Source organism: Nematolebias whitei, chromosome 23 (genome assembly GCF_014905685.2).
Source record: "Nematolebias whitei isolate Nwh7 chromosome 23, NemWhi1, whole genome shotgun sequence".
Classification (NCBI taxonomy): domain Eukaryota; kingdom Metazoa; phylum Chordata; class Actinopteri; order Cyprinodontiformes; family Rivulidae; genus Nematolebias; species Nematolebias whitei.
This window is the reverse complement of record NC_056520.1, coordinates 10,174,099-10,196,467: the sequence shown is the minus strand read 5'-3', so window position 1 is coordinate 10,196,467 and position 22,369 is coordinate 10,174,099. Positions and strand designations below refer to the sequence as shown.

General features: G+C 40.4%; 2 protein-coding genes across 3 annotated transcripts in view; both read right to left on the bottom strand.

Annotated features, from left to right (window-relative positions):
* The window catches only part of LOC119428731 (potassium voltage-gated channel subfamily H member 7), a 121,820-nt gene that overhangs the window by 22,632 nt on the left and 76,819 nt on the right, over nt 1-22,369 (bottom strand). The window contains exons 4-5 of the mRNA XM_037696404.1: nt 20,303-20,764; nt 5,701-5,915 (exon numbers count right to left, since the gene is read on the bottom strand). Of these exons, the coding sequence (XP_037552332.1) occupies nt 5,701-5,915; nt 20,303-20,764 (677 nt within the window). The remainder of the gene's footprint in view (nt 1-5,700; nt 5,916-20,302; nt 20,765-22,369) is intronic.
* The window catches only part of LOC119428732 (zinc finger BED domain-containing protein 6-like), a 4,773-nt gene continuing 4,147 nt past the window's right edge, over nt 21,744-22,369 (bottom strand). For both annotated transcript variants that reach the window (XM_037696406.1, XM_037696405.1), the window contains one exon: nt 21,744-22,248. In XM_037696406.1, coding sequence (XP_037552334.1) covers nt 21,815-22,248 — 434 coding nt within the window. In that variant the 3' untranslated portion in view covers nt 21,744-21,814. The remainder of the gene's footprint in view (nt 22,249-22,369) is intronic.

The window sequence follows — 22,369 nt, the reverse complement described above, 5'->3', positions numbered from 1 at the left end:
TACCATACCATACACCATACCATACCATACACCATACCATACCATACGCCATACCACTTTATTTATAAAGCACTTAAAAACAGCAACAAGGCCAACCAGAGTGGTGTATAGCTAAAACAAACAAGCAAATGACACAGGATAAAATACATAGATACACAGAGGTAAAGACAAACTAAATTACTAAAATTAAAAAATACAGACAAGTTAAAATCAGCTCACACAGTGTCAACAGCCAGGGAATAAAAGTGTGTTTTTAAACGAGACTTAAAAACAGTGAGAGAGAGCCTGCCTGACATACAGTGGCAACTCATTCCACAGTTTTGGACCTGCAACAGAGAAGGTTTTGTCACCTCTGAGCTTAAAATGAGTGCCTGGAACCAATAAAAGCATCTGGTCTGCTGACCTCAGCGCTGTGGGATATGGCTGCAGCAGATCAGTGAGCTAAAAGGGGGCAAAGCTGTTCAGAGATTTAATAACGTACAAAAAGATTTTTAAATGAATTCAGAAATGAACCAGGAGCCAGTGCAGGGAAGCCAAAACTGGAGTAGTGTGCTCTCTTATCAGTACCAGTTAAAAATCGGGCTGCAGCATTTTGAACTAGTTGTAATCGTGAGATAAGTGAGACATGGAGACTCAATTTGTTAGTTTTTAACAGTTTTTTACAAAAATGTCAAACAGTAGATCCCAGGGATGAGACGGATCCAGGGGGTAAAATCTGTCTGACCTCAGATTGTCAGAGAGCTGATATGAACTAAACCTATCAGGAAGACGTAATACCAACAGTTTCATCATAACTGGAAGGTTGTACTATAGGACATCATGACATAACGCTGAACTGTGAACAGATATTAATCATACAGGACAATTCTGTGTAATGAGAGACGCCGAGAGATGGATTTAGCTCAGGGGTGCTCTCTTACATTTTATAATATCTGGACTAATTCAAGTACATAATATTATACTTAATTTAAACGGATTCTTTCATTTTTCTGGAGTAAGTAATATCGTGCCTAGAAGATTAAATGTGGACAAAGACGTGTTTAAATTTCTGACCCACCAACAACAGTGCGGTCTTTTATTTATCAAAACGATTTAAACACATCACACATTTTACACATTGATTGGCATAATTGATTACAATAACACAGCTTAATTAATGAGCTTTACAATGAGAAATCATACGGCCATGATTCCTCACTTGCAGCTTGAAACAACAGACATATCCTTAGATCTTAAATTAATGTCTGCAGGCTTTTAGCTTATCTTTACTGGCAGGGAAATATAGAGATGGAGTAAACTTTAAGAAGGAAAAGTGGATACTTAGGGTTAACTAAGATAATAAAGAAAAGATGGGGAGTTATCTTGTTTGAAACCAGATAGCACGTTTCCCGGTGATTTCAGCTAGATGGTACCCGAGCGCCGACTCTTTACCTTGGTGGGGTTTCAGAGAGGCCTTCTCCTGACGTCCAGCAAGGCTGAGTCTTTTTATCTCCAGGGATTTATATCCGCTTCTCATCAACTTGGGACCACGAGGCTGACTGGCCCAACTTCCAAAATAAACTCCCCCGAAGGATAGGATTAAGTTAAGTGGAATTTCAGCAAACGTGCTGAACTCCTGAGATGTTGAATAGGTCTTTGGCGTGATGACCTGAACCAACACTCCAGACAGGTGTCATCTTTCAGAAAAAGACCACCGTGGACTTCACAGTCACACTCGTCTTCCTTCTCAGCAGAACTCTCGGAACTTCTGTTCTCCCTGGAACTAGGAAGTGTCGACTTTTAAAGAGTTCTGCTTCCGGTCACTTTTGGGAAGTCCTGATTGGTTGAAAGAACCAACAGGGGTGTGGTTTTAGTGACGTCAGAGGGTCATTACAAGTCAGAAAAACAGCGGAGATGTTTAGGAACAGACAGAGAAATGTTTTGGAGAAATGACAGACTTACAGGTGCCAGTTTTCTTGTTTCTGTCTGAGAGGTTTAAAAACATGACAGTTCGTTCCAATAAACTTGTTTGCGACTGTCTCCGACTTTTGACCGACATCACACCTTTCTCATTTCAGACAGAAGATCAAAAATGCATAATTACTTTGTAACATAGACATTTAACTTGATTTCTACTTTGAATGAGGATTAAAAATCATTAATACTGTTTCACAGTTGATTTAAAATGAGCGGTTCACTTCAACATTTAAAAATGGTTTGAACTAAACACACTTTTGATTATCAAGACATTGTAAAATAGTAATGATAATATAAAAAAGCGAGTGTTCTTTCAATTGATTAGTTCAGGATACAATTAGAAAGTCTCTGGATGAGCTAATTTGTATTTCTGGATTCAAATCAATGAAACAACAGTTCCTGTCCCATGAAGGTCTTCAGAGGCAGGTCTTGACCGGAGGCTTAGTTCACTACACCTACGGTGGACTTCTCAGACAGCCCGTCAGTGTCTTATCAGTGAGTCTTATTTTTCTACAACAAATGTTCTCAGTATTCCAGGGAACAGAAATCCCAGTAAGTTCAATCAAAGGCAACAGAACTTCCTTTTTAATTTAATTGCTTAAACAAGAACTGATGTGAACTGATGAGAAAAAACATCTTCAAAAGGGAAATCCACTGGCCTTCAATTGAACTTTGTAGGTTCAGTCAACCCAATTCGAGATGGCTGCCACAGCTAATCACTTCAACACTTGCTCTTGTCAAGGGCGGACACATTTTCCTCCCTCCTCTCCCTTTCCGCTTTGGTTTGCTCTGTCCTGTTTGTGAAGCTACTTTAGAGCGTCTCTTCTACAAATCTTTGGAATCATAATTTATAGATTTGGTCAGTTGGTCCCTCAATGCAATTGATAAGATTTCTTCGAAGAGAAGATGGGCTGTAGGTGAGCCGATTTGCCCTGTTGGCACGCACGCAGCTGGATATCTCACAGATTTGGAAGACTTGATAATGTGTCTAATTCTGCAGTCAATCGTGGATGTTAAGGACGCATATATAATTGGATTTATGTTAACTGGTTTCCTGCTTTTTGGATTAGGCTGGTCCCTGGTCTATCAACGAACAAGGAAGTTGTCGGCAACAAATTTGGCCCTGCTCAGGCTGCCTGTCTTATGTGATGGCTTGGTTCGTGTCTTGAGCACCCAGACTCAAATGCTTTTGGAAGGATGGATCAGTTCTCAAGGATTACTCTCAGGTACGGTCCATTGGTGTGGCCATTTAATTTGGATGTTTCAGAACAGAGTGGACCAACACAGACTCAAGGTAGATGTCATTAAAGTTCTGCCTGTCCCCAAAACAATCGTGTTTATCTGAATTCGGCTCCCTGACTGGCCTTGACCAGCCATCTTATCTTAATTTGACTGGAAGTTTTGTAAACCATCGATGCTCTGCCCCTCCCCCCAACCACTGAGGAAGTCCATGGACCAATCAGAGAGGCCCAGAATCTTTGGACTCTGTCAGACGTCATCCTTGAATGAATGAATCTTCGAGGCTCCGTGTGATTCATCTGTTTAAATAAAGGTTGAATGAATGAAAAAAATCAACCTTACAAACTTAAAAATGTCTGACCAATATTGAGCAAAAAGGTATTTTCCTAACAAATGTGACACCATTTGTGGGGAAACAAACAGGTTTTGGCAACGTATGCGATTTTTTGCCAAGAAGTATTGAAACAACAGAAAAACATTAACCAAACCTAAACTATTCTTACTTTTCAGCTAAGTTTTAGTTGTGAAATAGCAAACAACAAGGATACTGGAGACTGATAATGAACAGCAAAGGACCCTACAGAGAAGAGAAAAGTAGAAGTAGAGAATGTGCGTGGAAAGGATTTAAGATCAGGGCTGTTAAAGAAGATGTTCTCCCAAAACATATTAGGATTCAATCGGCGTCTCAGTTTCTGGTTCTATGGTTAATCCCAGCTGTTTGCTGCTAAATATTTTGACCTTATTACTGTACTGAGAGGTCACTGTAGTATGCTCGCTCTGCCTCTAAGGCCCTCGGCACAAGCTGAGTTCAGTTGGGGGTCAATTCTGTGTCCTCTATCGGTTACACTGTTAAGGGGCAAAATGCAAAACTGAGACCTAATCTGTGCTTTAAAGGAAGCTATGACCTATGCCTGGAAATGTATCACGTTATATCCCCTGACTACTCGATGTTTCATCTCAGCCCTGGCGGGGATGAAGGCAACAAACTCTACCCTTGACTGTAACTCTAGAAATCTGCTTAGAGCTCTGAATGTGGTCCATTTGCTGGAGGACAACTTGTCTTCATTCACCGTGAGAGGAAGAGTTTTTACATCCTGACCCCGTAGGTTTCTGTTAATCATCCTGAAGTGCAGTTTGAATTGTGATAATCCTTAATAAACACTACAGTTAAATTTTATTTCACTCTTTTCTCATTCTGCCTTGTTAAAAATAAAGGTGCCCAGGAAGAGGTTTTTCTTATTTATGCCCTTTTTTTAATTTTTGTTTAAAGAAATTTACACACAGGGTTGGTGGCATTTACAGTAATTGCTGTCAATGTATACCAAAAGTCAAATATGTTAAAGAGCCATTCCAGACATTTTTAATGCTCATTAAACCACTTTATGCTACTATTTTTATTTTTGTTATGAAAACATTTGCAGCTATAACTGTTGAAATGAAAAAAGTCTACAAAGTTTGTATTTTGAAGGATTTCCATATTGGTTTTGTCTTTAATCTTAAAAAAGTTTCAAGGTCCCATCTTCCATACTTCAGATTTAAATATGATTTTAGTTAATTAAAAAGGTTTATTTCAGATGATAAAAGGTATTTAAACAAAAACGCTGAAATACCCATGCTGTGCCACTAGGTGGCGAGAACGTCCACATGGACAACATAAAAATATAGAGAAAGAGCATTCTTCACTTGGCTTTTCTCCCAAAATAAGGAGATTTTTCTTTGTCCATATACAGTACTTTTACTCCCAGTTATAAATTATTTCAGCACATGATAAAATGACAACTTATTCGGGTTAAAGTGAGACAGAGGTAAAACAGTAAAAATGGTATAAAAAATCTTTAGTTTTGGTTTTTAAAGCACAAAGTGAAAACAGATAGGAGCAAGTTAGGCCTCTATATCGTCATGTCCACAACAGCTCACACACAACAAAAAACACAGCAAAACGAGGCATTTCTAAATCTAGATCCTGTCCACACTAATCTAGACATTTTTAAAAACAGACTTTCTTTTGAAATTGCAACTCCCGTTCACACAGTTTTTGATGAGAAACACTACAACACAAAATAAGCATATTTTGAAAAACAAGGAAATAGCCATTTGTTTCTTTCTTGCCCACTATCATTTTGTGTCCTAGAAACCACAACAACAATAGAGCTGTTTTATTGTCATTTTTTAATCCTGCCTTACTTTATCCTGATCCTGACCCCATCAAACTTATAATGCGAGCTGAAATAGTCAAAAGCTGAAAGCAACTTGTAAACTGCATCAAAGAACAACACCAGTGTTTCTCCTACCATTAAACAAGCAGGGTGCCTCCCCCGGTCAACAGAACTGAGTGCCCTACCGAAATACTGAAAACTGGACCAGTTGTTTAGAGGCCAAATGTTTCTGGTACATTTGTGCCACAAACTAATTACTGATTACAGTAACTTCATGTCTTAAAAGTACTTTATTTCCCTGAAAACAAAGAATAAATCACTGCAGTCTGACTGATTGTTGAAGCCTTACCTGTGTAACCTTGTCGGTGACGTTATGTGTTCGGTCTTTAACTTTGGGGGCGATGATGGTTTTCTCTGAGGATGGAGAGGAGGGGCACTTCTTCTCGTTGTTGCTTTCAGAGAAGTTGAGCGTGATGAGGGGAATCTTGTTAATGGTGCTATACTTGTTGAGGTTCGAGTCGGAGGTGGAGCCGAGTAGGCTGGATTTGATGTGGCTGAGAGGCCCTGAAAAAGAAGTTGATAGAGCGGGAACCCCATCAGTAACAGCTGACTCATCCCATTCAGGGACTGTGAGCTGTACACATCAGAGGACAATTCGGTGTTTAGTTTGGATTTGTGTGGTATGGGTGGTGAGAATGGAGTAGCCCTTTCTGTTGGAGTGAGTTCAACCACAACACCACAACATTGGTTACACAACAGACACTGAAATACAAAACTGATCCATTTAGAACGAGCAGGACTATTTTTGAAAAATTCTCAATAAAAATACAGTTGTTTAAATACAGAAATCTACGTCCACCAATCACAGGTACAAATGTCATCATTTGAGTCTTTCAGAGATTTTTTTGGAACCAACACACAAACAACTGCCTTCTGGAGAAGTGCTGTCACACCAGACATAGCTTTTAAACCTAAATACACATAAATACACCCACTGTACATACAGTCAAACATGGTGGTGGTAGCATCATGCTCTAGTACTGGTGAATTGCACGTATTGAATCAATAAGGAATGAGGACTTCCTTCTAATTCCTTTGTCTCAATTCAAATCAACAGCTGGAAAGTTGAATCTTGGCCTCTGTTGGGAGTTTCAACAGGTCAATGATCCTAAACTAATTTCTGGTTGGATAAGTCAGGCTAGCTCAAGCTTGTGGAAAGACGGTACTTCACTGGGCTGCATCTGTTAAGAGAGCAGATGGACACTGAAAATCGCAAGTATGCCATTTTTTAATTTAAATTTCACAGAATTTTCATGCAAAGAATGGGAGATCGCATAAATATTGCACAAGTGTTGAGTTGACGACAGTCGCGCAACAAAATTGCAAATTCGCAAAATCGGTGACAGTTGCCCGATATGTGCACTTCCTGAGAATGCAGCGTCTCCCCTACCATTATACAAGTGGGCTGCCTCGCCCCATCAACAGAACCGAGCGCCTTACCTTCCGACCTTCCCCCACCCCCATCGACAACTGTCGCACAATACAAATGCACTAGCAAAAATGCTACTGATGTACCGCTTTGCATGCCCCCCCCCCCAATCCCCCTGACCCCGTATAAAAACTGGCACCAATGCACCGGTAAGCTAGTGGGCGAGCAATACAGATGTGACACCGTCCTGACCCCCCTCCCATTATCGATAAAAACCGACAGCAACGTAGCACTAAGCTAGCAGGCGGGCAACACAGACGTGACTCTGTCTCGTCCTCCTTCACCCTCTATGAAGAGTGCCCCGCCAAAGGAACTGATCTAGGGGAAACAATGGAATGCGTAGTTTTGTGTGATACCTGGGAAATCTGGGAGCTGTGCCCCGGCAGAACAGGATGATGGACATACCAGAAAATCATAAATGTGCTTGGGTGTTCTAATTATTCACTTCACAAATAAATAGAACTAAAGCACAATACATAAAAAACCCCCAAAAAACTAAAAGAAACGTTCAAGGCCAGATTAAGACCCGAATCATTTTGTTCATGTTCAAATTTCAAATTTGAAAAAAAAAAAAAAAGTACCAAGACTTATGAGAGGGCATTAAGAATCTCCCAAAACATTGAGAGATTTTAGAAACTTTTTTCAAATGCTGTCACAGCCCAGTAAGGTACCGTCTCAATGGGCTTCCCGAAGCCCCAAACTCAACCGTGTTAAACATTTGTACACTGCGCCTAAATTCAACTAATCTAAATGTGTGGTCAGTGATACTTGGACAGAGGTCAATTACCCAGCCAGAATTATGCCAGAAGCTTATTGATGGATATGACAAGCATCTGGTCAAGGTCCAACTTGCTAAGAGACATTTAACTAAAACAGTAGTTCCCAACAAAGGTCCTTGAGGGACACCATACTGTATGTTTTAGTTGTTTTCTTGCTCCAACACACCTGATTCAGTAATTTAATTACTTCCTCATGTTCTGCAGAAGCCTGTTAATCACCCATTCATTTAAATCAAATGTGTCAAAGCAGGGAAACAACTAGAACATGCAGGATGGTGTTCCACAAGGACCAGTGTTGGGAACCATTGAACTAAACATCAGTGGGAAGCAGGTGTTGGCTGAACACTGGTTTTATCGTCTAACATAGTGTTAAAAGTTGTGTCAAAATTAATACATTTCTGTTGTACCATTCCTATGGTTTAAATGCCTTAAAGCAGAAAACAGAGATAGGGCGTTTTATGTATTTTCTCCCTTACATTCTTGGACCTGCTGCTCTAAGCTGTCATTAAATTTTGTTAAGTAGCCACGTGGTGAATTTCTCTAAACTTTTATGCTTGTTTTAAAAAAGATAACATTGGTTGGTTGTACATTTTTCTGGGCAAAAAAATCCAGTTATTCAGCCTTTTTTTTTAAATATAATACCACATTTTTAGCTCATTTTAACTTGTTCCACTTCCTTTTGGTATTTTAAGCTTTTTTCTGCCTTTTTAGCTTTTTTTTTTTTTTTGCTAATTCCAGCTTTTTCACCTACCAATTCAGCAAATATGTGTTCTCTTGCTTTCTCTGCTAATTTAAGCTTGTTCTACCTTTTCAGCTACCTTTTTAGAATGTTTGTAGCTAATTTTAGCTGTTTACAGATACATTAATGTTTTTCATGGTAATTTCTGCTACTTTTAGGCTAGTTAAGTTCTTTATGCTAATGTCAGCTTGTTATGCTCCTCTCAGCCTTTTTCTGCTATTTTAAGTTTGTTTTTTTTTGCTATTTCAGTCACTATTTAACAGTTTTTATGCTAATATTAGCTTTTTTAGCTAATTCCACATTTTTTAACACATTTCAGCTGTTTCCACTTCCTTCTGGTAGCTTAAGCTTCTGTCTGCCTTTTCAGTTACTTTTCAGCTATGTATTGCTAATTTCAGCTTATTTTTTTTAACTAATTACCTATTTTTGTGCTAATTTCTGCTTATTTAAACCTAATTCAGCAAATGTGTTCTTTCTACTTTCTTCTACTAATTTAGGTTTGTTCTTCCATTTCAGCATGTTTTATTAGCCGATTTCAGCTGTTTTTCAGCAAGTTCTTCTGCTATAAGCGTTCACACTGGATTTTTGCAGGAAATGCAATTTCTCTAGTACATTTGCTTTTCTGTTTTTAAATAAATGCAAACAAACATTTAGAAATTTTTCTTTTAGCACCGTGAAACCATGCTACACATAATTTATGACTCAAAACGAATGAAGCCCGTGAAGAGTAGACGTAAACATTTTGTTACAACTGTAACGTAGACAACATGAATATAATCCAGTTAGCTGAACTATCACTACCCGATGAAGCTAAAATGCTCTACATTGAGAAAACGGTCCCTCATAACACTTTGTAATGTTCTGCACAGCACAAACAGACTTGTAGACAAACTCCCTGGCCTCTAGTGAAAGCATTCAACTGTGCAACACTGCGACACCACCACTCACACACTGACATGTGGCCCGATGAGGGTGATAAAACGTGAAAAAGAAGAGACTTGCTGATTCAGTGGCGTGAGCCAGCAATGGAAGGTTTGCACTGTTTCCCCTCCTGTTTTTCACCAAGAACACCGCCGTGATTGAGAGTCAAGGACGGGCAAGCAGACAGCTGAGGATGAGAGATTGCATGCGCAGCGTCGATACATGCCACAGTCAGGATGCGTCACAGCAGTCAAGAACAAAAAAAAACACAACTTAAGGAAGAAGCTGAAGCCATACCCCCAGCCATCCAGGAGCGAGACACTGGCAAACCAGGGGGAGAGAAGAAATAGGAGGTAAAGAGGAAAGTGGGATTATGGAAGTCTGGCTGGATTGTAGGGTCATGGGTATAAACAGCATCAACATTGAGGTATTATTGGTAAATGGCTGCAGCAGCTCAGTGAATAAATCCTAGAATTGAAAAAAAGAACGACTGCAGTGGGGGAGATTACACAACAAACCCTGGACAGATCAGATTTTATTTTTGGATCTCGGAGGATAATAATGCATTAAGCCTGATTATAGAAACCATGACACTTGAATGGATAGCTCAGATCTTTTAAAGTGGGGTTCTGTGAAGGATCACCTTCTTACCTGATGTACGTAGCTGTTTAAAACACCTCAGTTTGGGGGAACAGAGATTAATTCAGGCTCAGATTAATTAATGCAGTAGAGTTGCCTTACACCGTCAATCCGTTGTCATCAACGGTTTTGTTTCATTTTTACATTTAACTCTGCTTTAAGAATAGTAATTTAGGTAAAATGTTAAAAGAAAAAAGATTTTTACCTTGATTTTGTACCTTTTTGTTCATTTTAGCAGAAAAAAAACCCATCATGATGGCAGTAACTCAAGCTTTATCAATAAGAAAAGGGGAAGGCAACTCTTTGTTGTTCTTAGCACAAGTAATTGTTTAGACATCATTAATAGCTGAATTAATACATTTAAATCAAATAAGCTCACATATGATACATGCAATAAATAAATAAAACCCGTATTTTATATGTAACATAGGGGCTAATTTCAAAATGTTTTTAGTAAATAGCACCAAAGATTAATAAAATTTTGTTTAGTGAATTGTTTATTTGTAATGTTTCTTAGAAAAATTTTCATAACGTTGGAAAGCCGGGATTGTTTACCTTTAAATGGTTACATTTGTTAGTTGAGTCTTGTTTAATGTTTCTTGGACTGAACGATGGAAGTGTGAAGAAACCAGACATGTTGACAATTTAACAGTTTATTCTTTTAATAAATGGGCCTCTGTAACATGTGGAAGAACCATACACAGCCAAAATAGCCTCGTTCCTCCTCTTTATGCTACATCCAATTCTTCAGCTGTTTCATTGAAGGTTTTTAATGATGTTGAAACATTGGACGCTAAGGACTACTGTGCTGCACTTTATTTAGACCTGTTTAAAGCCTTTGATATTAGACCATGACATCTTATGTCATAAGCTCTCAGACATTGGTTTCTCAGTTCACACTATCGTTTGGTTCTTTAATTACCTCTCAGATCGGAGGTAATGCCCATTCATCCATTATCTTCCGCTTATTCCGAAGTTGGGCTACGGGGACAGTAGCTTGAGCAGGAAGGCCCAAACATCTCTTTCCACAGCCACCTCTTCCAGCTCTTCTGGGAGGATTCCAAGGCGTTCCCAAGCCAACAGAGAGACAGTCTCTCCAGCGTGTCCTGGGTCTTCCCCGGGGTCTCCTTCCAGTCGAACATGCCTGAAGCACCTCCTTAGGGAGGTGCCCAGGGGGCATCCTTACCAGATGCTCAAACCACCTCAACTGGCTCCTCTTGGAGGCAGTGTGTTCAACATAATGGTACTTCTTCCATTTATTTAAATGTTAACAATGGTGTACCACAAGGCTCAGTCTTAGGACCCACCCTCTTTACAATCTACATAAGTAATGTAGGTAAGATCATTCCTGATGCATCCTTACATTCGTATGCCAATGATAAAGTTGTTTTTTTGTCAAGCTAAAACAGTTGCTAAGGTGTTTAAGCGCTTACAGTCTTCATTTGACATCATCCAGTCAGATTTGTTCCATCTCAAACTGGTGCTAAATGCAAATAGAACCAAAGGGATGTTGTTTTCAAACAGGAAGTTGGTACCAGCAGTCCTTCCTTGTATCTTATCTATGAATGGTGTTCCTATTGAGTTTGTCAATTCTTACAAATACTTGGAAATCTTGGTCGATACACATCTCTCTTTTAAGCCTCATGCCGAAAACTTGACCACAAAAAAATAAATTAAAATTGGGTTTCTTTTTTAAAAATAAACCTTATTTAACCCTGAATGCTAGGAAATGCCTTGTAACTGGTACTTTCCTTCCGGCCATTGTCTATGTCGACATTATTTACATGAATGCCCCTACAAGCACCTTGCAGATGTTGGACGCTGACTATCACAGTATGCTAAGATTCATAACTGGCTGTACCTACCGTACCCATCACTGCACCCTGTATTCACCGGTTAACTAGTCATCATTAACTTCATGCAGACTTTCTCACTGGTACATTTTCATTTTTAAATCAGTCCTTGGTCGGCTGCCTTCATACATCTCCTCCTACTTGTCATGTCGTCAATGCAGCTACAGCGTGCGCTCTCAAGACATTATCTGCAGCGTTCCCTGAGTGTGGACTGAATTCAGCGAAAGGGCCTTCTCCTACTCTGCTCATGTAACCTGTAACACCTTGCAACAAAATCTGAAGTTGTTGACTTTGACCTCTCTAAGGGATTTTAAACTAACATTTTACCTCGTTTCATAATGTTGCTTGTTTTTATTTTGTTTTATATCACTACTTCTATTTACTTTTCATTTTATATGCTTTTTATGGCTGTTCATTGTTCTGTGCACCACATTTGTTTGTTTGTTTATGTGTTTAAAAGAGGTCTCTCTTGAAAATAAGTCCTCGTGACTCAATGAGACTAGCCTGTATAAACAAAAGTTGAATGAAAAAAAAAGCTTTCATTATAATTCAGCCAGTGTGGTTTGCTGGTTACTCTGGAACAAACAGTACACCTAAGCTGTTCAAATAGGTGGACTGCAGGTAGACCATTCCATCCTCTCCACTGTGGAGGGGGTCTCCGAAATTTATCCTCCAAGATGCTGACCAGTTCTACACTCTCAGCAGGGTCCTCGAGGGTGCGTTGGAGTTTGCCCAACCGGTCTACATTTGCTTTGTGAACTTGGAGAAGGCGTTCAACCACGTCTCTCGAGGAACCCTGTGGGGGGTACTCTGGGAGTGTGGGGTACCGGGCCCTTTGATACGGGTTGTTAGGTCCCTGTATGACCGGTGTCAGAGCCTGGTCCGCATTGCCGGCAGTAAGTTGGGCTTGTTCCCGATGAGAGTTGGACTCCGCCAAGGTTGCCCTTTGTCACCGATTCTGTTCATAACTTTTATGGACAGAATTTCTAGGCGCAGCCATTGTGTTGAGGGGATCTGTTTTGGTGGCCTTAGGATTGTGTCTCTGCTTTTTGCAGATGATGTGGTCCTGTTGGCTTCATCAGATCGTGATCTACAGCTTTCGCTGGAGCAGTTCGCAGCAGAGTGCGACGCGGCCGGGATGAGGATCAGTTCCTCCAAATCCGAGGCCATGGTCTTGAGCCGGAAAAGGGTAGAGTGCCCCCTCCGGGTCAGAGAGGAGGTCCTGCCCCAAGTAGAGGAGTTCAAGTATCATGGGGTCTTGTTCACGAATGAAGGAAAAATGGAATATGAAATCGATAGGCGGATAGGTGCAGCGTCTGCAGTGAAACGGGCGCTGTACAGGTCTGTCGTGGTGAAGAGACAGCTGAGTCAAAAGGCGAAGCTCTTTATTTACCGATCGATCTACGTTCCCACCCTCATCTGTGGTCATGAGCTTTGGGTTGTGACCGAAAGAACGAGATCTCGGATACAAGCGGCCAAAATGAGTTTTCTCCGCAGGGTGTCTGGGCTCTCCCTTAGAGATAGGGTGAGAAGCTCGATCATCCGGGAGGGACTCGGAGTAGAGCCGCTGCTTCTCCACGTCGAGAGGAGCCAGTTGAGGTGGCTCGGGCATCTGTTCAGGATGCCTCCTGGACGCCTCCCTGGTGAGGTGTTCTGGACACGTCCCACCGGAAAGAGGCCCAGAGGAAGACCCAGGACACGCAGGAGGGACTATTTTTCTCGGCTGGCCTGGGAACGCCTCGGGATTCCCCCGGAGGAGCTGGACCAAGTGGCTGGGGAGAGGGAAGTCTGGGCCTCCCTACTTAGGCTGCTACCCCCGCAACCTGACCCCGGATAAGCGGAAGAAAATGGATGGATGGATGGATGGATGGATGGATGGCGACCATTGCCATCTTGTAGGATAAAGTTCGGTCCCTTACTGTGAAGATATGGGATAGCCACTGCTTGCAGAATCTGATCTGGTCTCAGACATCCCCTCTTATTTGGAACTTGGCTTTCAATTTGGACATAATGCAGAACACCAGCTTGAGATCTGTCCAGATCAGTCAAACATGACCACCACTAGTCCACTGTAGCAGGGTCCATGCTCACAAGAGTTGACAGTTAGATGCCTGATTAGCACCTGGTTGTCAACACCTGGGGCATCAGAACCTCAAAACAAGGGGTGACAAAATGAGAGGACAGCACTGATAAACATTTGGCAGGTTTTTCCACAGGTGCTACTCACATCTTCAACTCTCCTGTTCAACCAACAAATGTATTTTCCAAACAGATGTTGCACAATTTAAGGGGAAATAAATAGGCTTTCCAACAGTAGACGTATTGCCAAGAAGCATCGTTAGAACAAATAAATCTTCAACCAAACACTGATTTCCTTACTGTGTTGTGTGTGGTTGTATTTGTTTCACTCCTTTGAGAAAAAAAAAAAAAAGTAAAACCATGTGACCAAACGCCTTCAAAACAACATTTCTCACCACACTGGGAAAATTCTCAGTCATCCAGGACATGGTAAATTCAAAAGAATTTAAGACAAAAACAAATGGACTTTATTTTGTAACAGAAGACGTTTCGCTTCTCATCTGAGGAGCTTTCTCACTTCAAAGAACAGAGTGTGGGGTTTGAGTTATAAAGCTGAGCTAAGGTAGATACATATGCAGATGCCCCATCACTCCTCACAATTAGGGTTAATTGGAATCTTTGTTAATCTGTGAGTTTATTCATTTACAAATGGGCCTCTGTAGCATGTAGAAAAATCATACACAGCCACAACAGCATGGCTCCTCCTCTTTATGTTACAGCCAATTCCTCTATGTGAGGAGTGATAGGGCAATCTGCATATGTATCTAGCTTAGCTGAGCTTTATAACGGGCCTCTGTAGCATGTGGGAGAACCATACGTAGCCACAACAGCTCGACTCCTCCTCTTTATGCTACATCTGATTCGTCTTTATTAGTCTGTGAGTCAGACTAACAAAGACCCTAACAAACCTCTATGTGAGGTGTGACAGGGCAAGCTGCATATGCATCTAGCTTACCTCGGCTTTATAGCTCGAACCCCACACTCTCTGTTCTTTGAACTGAGAAAACTCCTCGGATGAGAAACGAAACGTCTTCTGTTACAAATAAAGTCCAGATGTTTGTCTTGGAACTCTTTTGAGTTTCTCACTGGTTTCCTGCAGTTCTTATTGTATCCTTGGTTGTATTGATTTTATTGACTGCAGTGTTTTATTTGATCTCTTGCAAATGAGACAATTGCGTATCAACGCAACTAGCCTGTATAAATAAAGTAAATTAATTCAATTTGCACTTCAAAACTACAGTATATTTTGTTTGTTTATTTGTAAGGCTTTGTTGAGAAAAATTAAATAAAACCGTTATAAAAATGATAAATTTGTTAATAAAATAATCAAAACAAAAAGTTGATAATGGCAGCAATATTTTAATAGATATATGTGAGATGAAGCATGTTTTCAGGTTGCATTTTGAAGGTTTTAAGTCATTTAAACTAATATTTAGACAATATTTTTAGGGAATCTACGTACTTTAGGTTGTTGGTATTGAAAATAAACTATTTTCTTTTAAACTGAGGTCGTTCAAAGAGATCTACGACAGGTAAGAGGATGTCCGTCCTGCATGCAGCGTAAGCACCACAGTGTTCATGTTGGACTAAATAACAGAGAGATACGGGGGTGTGCATTAAGGCTGTAAATAGAAACACAGTCAGGTTTTAGTTCATTTGAATACGGCAGCATAGATCCAGAGGTCGCATGGAAGAAAACAGGTTACAGACAGTGGGAGGCATCATTGTCTAAAGCTTCATTGATTTCCTTCGACAGACAACAAGCAGGAGAAATATAAAGAGTTGCTTCATGCAGGCATGTGTTTATTAGCGGAGCCTTCCCATGGGCAACCGGTCAGGGTCACAAAGGTTACGTACACTCAAGACCGAGTCAATTAGTGCCGTTCCAGTCTTTAAGGCTACAAACACACCGTCAGTCATCCATCAGGGCATCTGCATTCAACATAAAACCTGCTGTGGTGGTGGTGGGGAATAAATAAACTCGTGCAAAAAGCAGGCTTGGTGCATTAAACACATATTATCCAACAGGCGTGCCAAAAAGCATGAGCTCACGATGCAGCAGGCTGCCGTTGGTTACCTTTGATATTGCGACCATTGTCTGCGACGGCAGGAGGAGGAGAGAGACAAGGATGGGAGGGTGGGTGAGTGAAGAATTCTGGTTTTCCATGATAATAAACGAGTGCTGGCATCAAACCCCGGTTGCTGCCCCTCATGAACAATTCATTACAATGAAGAAGACGTATTACGGTGTCAGCCACTCTCAGCCGTTTGAATGAGAATTGTAGTTAAGGAGTGACGTGGACTGATTGGACTGGAGGGAACGAGGCCGGGGGGTGGGGGTGGGGGGGATTCTGTCCCAAAGACAGATTTAGATTTCAGGGAGGATCAATAGCACCCAGTAAAGATAAGGAGCTACTCTATTACTGATTGAGAAACTGGTTCATGACATTGTACCTATTTTGGGACCTTGGGGATTTGGATAAAACAAGGTTACATTTATGACCAACACATTTACGTCCTTTAGTTTTACTGTCCATCCCTGACTTTAAACATGTAGGCAGCAGGAGAGTTCACTTTTCATTGGTCTGATATGTTTCCAGTAGAGTACATGCACTGTATACAAAGACGTTTAACTCTTTTTTCCTCACAGTCTGACATTAAATCAGACTAAGACTTTCCTGTTTGGGGTCAGTTAGGATTCCCCCCAAAAATTATTTGTATTTGTTCAAAGTCTGAAAATTGAGAGAACTATTTACTACTTTATTAAAAGTCACAAGTTTACATACACCAAGACTGCCTTCAACAGTATGGGAAAGCCCAGATGACGACGTCATGGCTTTGGAAGCTTTTGATTAGTTGGTCGACAACATCTCAGTTAACTGGAAGTACACCTCAAACACGACTGTATTTTTCGGACTGTAAGGCGCACCGGATTTTAAGGCTCACTGTTGATTTTTGTGAAAATTAAAGAATTTTAAGTAGGGATGCACAATATTATCGGCATGGTATCGGTATCGGCCGATATTAGCGTTAAAGTTCAATATTGGACATCGCCCATTTCATCAAAATAACTCACCGATATAAAAGGTGCTGTTTTTGTATGACAACCCAGTGACAAGGATGCCTGCAGTACCAGCACAACGTGATGACGTCACTCGCGCCCACCTGACCTGATCACGGCGGAGAGGAAAAGTCAAAATGTCGGCGGTGTGGAAGTTTTTTTCGTTGAGGATATCGGATTCCGAAAATTTTGTGGACTACGTTGAGCCTCGCTACATCGTCCCCAGTCAGATATTTTTCCGACGTAGCCTTACCCGAGTTACAATCCGTCATTTCAGACGTCATTGAGAAGCTAATAGTCTATAGCATTTGGATGAGTTCTACCACAGACATTTGGACGTCGTGTTAGCTCCGTTAGCATGATTAGTCTTACGGCACAATGGATAGAGAAAAACTTTGAACTTAAAAAGGCTGTCCTTCATGTACAAGAGTGCAGAGGATCCCACACTGCAGCTAGGAACCTAGAACAAGCCTCCACAAGTGAGACAGCATCGCAGGTGACTAATGCTAATAAATAACATTTAGCACTTTTCATTAAGTAAGTCAAAGTGCTATGCATATCATATGGCTCTTACTGAATATATGTCACCAGCTCTTACAGCTGCTACACAATTTTTGTAGCAAATAAGCCTAAATAAGAGAGAGGGCTATGTTCTGACAAAGGAAAGTGTATTAAATATTGAATATCGGCCAAAAATCCAATATTGGCATCCCTAATTTTAAGTGTGCCTTATGGTCTGAAAAATACGGTACTTCTTTGTGAGATTTAGTTGGAAAACTTGAAGAAATCAACCAAGATAACAACACACCGTGTTTGTTAAGAGTTAAACTTACAAAGATGCAGACTACCATTGTCAGTCTACAAATAAATGGGATAATATAACAGCCAGGAGCTGTTACTTTTTGTGGGACACACGTGAATATTAAAATGATTGTTTTTTTTTGTTTTTTTTACACAAGATTAATTCTGTAACTTTTATCCTCTGGTCATCAGTTTTGTGGTAAGGAGAATTATTTCTCAGGATAATATTAAGTTAATTTAAAATGTGTTTGTATTAAACAACAATAATGCTCTTTTCCGTGTATAGTTTTAATAAAGGATTTGTCACCAAGGACACCCCCCCCCCCCCCCCCCACACAAATTATATGTCTGATCGAGCTTCTGGTGTCTCAAGCTGAGATTTACCCTCAGAAGGTTCTTTATCTTTATGACAATAAGTGCTCCTTAGGGGGAAATTATTGATAAACTTAACTGCTTAAAAATAATGTTTAATACTTTTGTTCACAATAAATTAGTCAATCTTTAAGAGCTATCTAAGCCAGGAAAAAAACATCTGATTTAAATAATTTTAAAACATTTTAGCTTCTTAAAGGAACAGTAGTAAAAATAAATAAATCTTAATTCAGTTTTGTAAAAATTGACAAAATATTTATGTCAATTGTAGGAATTGGGAAAGGAATTTTTAATGTATATTTTACATTTAAGTCCTGAGTTTTGGGAAAATAATGCAGTCTACTGGACCCTCCAGAACCAGGAGCTGAACATAGGGCATCCTTTAGGGTCAAACATGTACAAGTCGATGGTCGGAGACGAAAGTCTCTTTTAATCTTGTTTTTTTTTTTTTTTTAACTCTATTCGTGCACGTCTGTTTGGGCTTTGTTTCTTACTTTTACTGGAGCAGACCACAAAGCTGCTGCGGTCCCGTCCATCCACCAACGGCGCCACGTTTTAGATCAAGCCAACTGGAGTCACTCGTAGAGGGCGGACCAGAAGATTTTTCAGCCTTCGTGCATGAGAATCTAATTTTTGTACTAAATGTAGACTTGTGCACAACACAAGTGCGTTTTCGTTCTTCACATCTAAATTAAAACCGTGTTGTTGGATGAGGTGAAACGGGGCTCCACGGCAACATTCACCAATGATGGGCGCAACCTTCAGAGTAAGTACCAGCCCCCCCGTTCTGTGTTTTTATGGCGTCTCTCAAATGTAATAGTGGAGCAAAATTATCTAAAGAGCTAATATAAACATCAAAAGTAGAGAAAAAGAGATTAAAAATACATTAATAAAAGAAACACTATGCTTTATAATATGATAAATATGAGATCAAAAGTGCATTTATAATGGATTTCAACAGGGTCAGTTTTTACTCTAAGGAACACTAGAGGGCAGTAATGTTACTGTGAGGTAATGAGAGCGTTTGAAATGATTCAAAGTAAAAAAGTTTTTGAAGGATTTTTAGACTTGGTCAGGAATGGTCGTGTTTATTAAAATAAAAACAAATAAAACTAAATGCGCGGCTCATTTTCCCCCATGATACTTTTTAAGGGTTAAAAGCGGTTGTCTGGTCATTTCTGAGGAATGTTCTGTCGAATAGTTAATATCAGTTTCTTATCAGTTGTTGCATCTGTCAGAGCATGGAGGTTGGAGAAAGAGGTAAAAGCTTTGGTCCACGCAAGACTAATGGCTAAACGAGAGCCTGTTTTTTTTTTTATTTAATATTTCTGACTTATGAAACCAAACTGCATTTTAAAAGCCAACATACTGTTCTACTGAGTGAAGAGCAAAGATAGATCATGGTTTTAACTGTAATGAACAAATAAAAACAACATGAACATGTACAATAACTCTCCCCTGCCCAGTTCACAGTCCACTCGCAGCCCACATACATTGCGTAGTAACACGAACATTGTCCGGTTGAGAAAACAGGAACAAATGGTTAATGGACTGTGCTTATATAGCGTCTTTCTATCTTATCTAGATACTCAAAGTGCTTTACAATACAATCTGTGCCCTCGTTTACCCATTCAAACAGCACTTTACTAGATCTACACAAAGACTAATCAGTGATTTATCACATTTATACACCGATGGGACACACATCGGAGGCAATGAGGGGTTCAGTGTCTTGCCCAGGGACACTTCAGCATGTGACTTCTGGTGGAATCAAACCCCCAACTCTTGCATTGGAGGACAACTGCTCTAACCACTCAGCCACAGCCACCCCCCTACAAAGAAGCAATGTCAAGCAAAAGTGTAGAAGTTTAATATTAGCTAATGTAGCGGTCTTTCACATTGGTATGTATTTTTGGAGAAAGAGTTGTTGTGCAAGTCTTGGAAAAAATGAACAACGAGGCTAGGCTAACTAGCCCTTAGTCTAGTCTGGGCAAAGACTTTCACCTCTCTCCATACCCAGTGCTCTACGCCTATTATTAGACAGAACATCACTTCAGAAATGAGCAAAGTATTCCTTTAAGTTGAGCTTAGCAACATTTTACCTCCTGAATGTGAAAACAAGTGGTGAGTGAAGAGAAGAAACTATGTTAGAGGTTTAATTTAGACAGTTAAAGCAGAAAAAAAATATGGCGCAGAGGATAGTAAAGCAGATCCCAACCTTCACTGGCGTGTCGGTCCCTAAAGGCCATCTTGGACTTGGTCCCAAAGCCTTCCATATCATGTACGGAGGAGGCTCTGCGTATACTGCACACAGTCTCTCTGGAGGCGGTTGGGGTGAGGCCTGGGATTGACGGAGCTGCAGTGAGCGTGTCCTCTTGGCTCTGGTGTTGGGTCTGCTCCGGAAATACCCGATCCCAGGGGCCTTTGGGCGATGAGTGGTTCAAAGGCCCAGACACCGGGGTCGAACAGTGGCTGGGGCCAATTAAAGCCCGGGTGTCGTTCGCATAGGAGGGACTGCAGCTCTCACGGGTGGTGGGAAGTTGGTAGTTGTGCGTTGCCACTGAGCCATCGCTGTGGCGAGGGGAGTCCACCATGACGGCGTCAGGGTCCTCTTGGGGAAGGGACTGCTTGCTAATACCTAGGAGAGGTAAGGCCGGGAAACGGAAGCGAAAGAATCTCCCTCTTCCTGTAGGAGAAGGACAAAAAGTTACAATTAGGAAAAATTCTGAAAGATTGTAATATTCTAAGCTAAGAAAAAAGCTGACATATTTTGATGTATAAACTAGTGTTGTGGTCAAGACCACCTAACCCGAGACCAAGACAAGTCAAGACCAGAGTGTACCGAGACCGAGACAAGACCAAGACTTTTAGGGTCCGAGACCAAGACAAGACCAAGACTTTTAAAGTCCGAGACCAAGACAAGACCAAGACCGAAGGAGGGCGAGACCAATTCGAGACCAAATCCACAAATAAAATAAAAAAATAAATAAAATGTTATTATAAAATATTTTTATAAAGTTATGAGCCTTTTTAATGTGTCAAAACTGATGATTTTACCAGACAGTAATGTTTTTACGTTTTTAAACAGTGTTGTTTGTGAAATGAATTTTGTACTGCAATGTCTTTTGTACACAACTTGTGCATGCTTACTTTAATTTATTTAAACTCTAATTTAAGTGACCCATTTTGATCCTAATAAAACAAAACTCAAGATGCATTTACCTTCTTTTGGTCTCTTGAAGTCAACATGAAATACTGGGCAGTATAAATGCAGTCTTTAGGATTAAATTAGAAACTTGAAGTCAGTTACTTTCTAAAATTGTTTAATTTTCATTTAGACTTGTGTATTTGCTTGGGGATCTTCCATTGTATGATCCAAGGCACATTAAGAAAAAAAAACACAGTATCATAAAAATCACCCAAGAAAACTTAGTAGCTTATTCATATTCATAAAGTTTCAGAGAAATAACTGCACTGCAGGCAGCCAGGAATGTGAACAAAAACTACTACAGAAAGAAAACCACGAGGCTAATCAATTTCAACGTTGCAGCTATACAAAGCAACACAAAGTTTGCCCGATGCATAACTACGTCAAAAAAATCCCACTTTGGCTGTGGCTGCATTTTGGAAGGAGTCGACGGGGGAGAGGACAGCCCCCGGAGGGCAAAACGTCAGTCTTTCCACAAAAAAAAAAAAAAAACTGTCCAGATGACTAACTGATTATTGGAGTTTAAAGAAGTGTTTCATTGCATTTAAGAAATATGAGTGATTGCAACATTCTGTGGCCTAAACGTGCACGATGGGGTCTCATTAAAATGCCTCCTCGACTGAAAACCCTTTCCACTGGTGCAGAGGAGGCAGGGACTGATAGGACCTTCATTGCCAAATTGTGCAGTTGTGGAAATCTAGTGTGGTTTTTTGCCCAGAAGACAAGTGCATTGTCTGTGTCAAAGTCACGGATGGCATCAAAGTATTTCCTTATCTGTGTGTGTATGCTTGAATCCTGGTCTGAGCTGTGCTTTTTGTATGCCTTGTAGCGGGACAGAAGGCGAGGGTATTTGTTTGGTGGCGAATCACTGGCTGCGGCTGGATCCACATTCACAACTTCTGAGCAGGTGTCTTCTTTCATGTCCATCATCTTCTCCACCTCTAAGATCAATGTTTCTGAAAAACACAAACACAATGACTGAGTTAGATTTAAAAGGATATGCACATATCAGAGTTGAATTAAATACGTTTAGGACCTTTTATTAGGGGCCTTTTTTAATTAATTTAAATAATTATA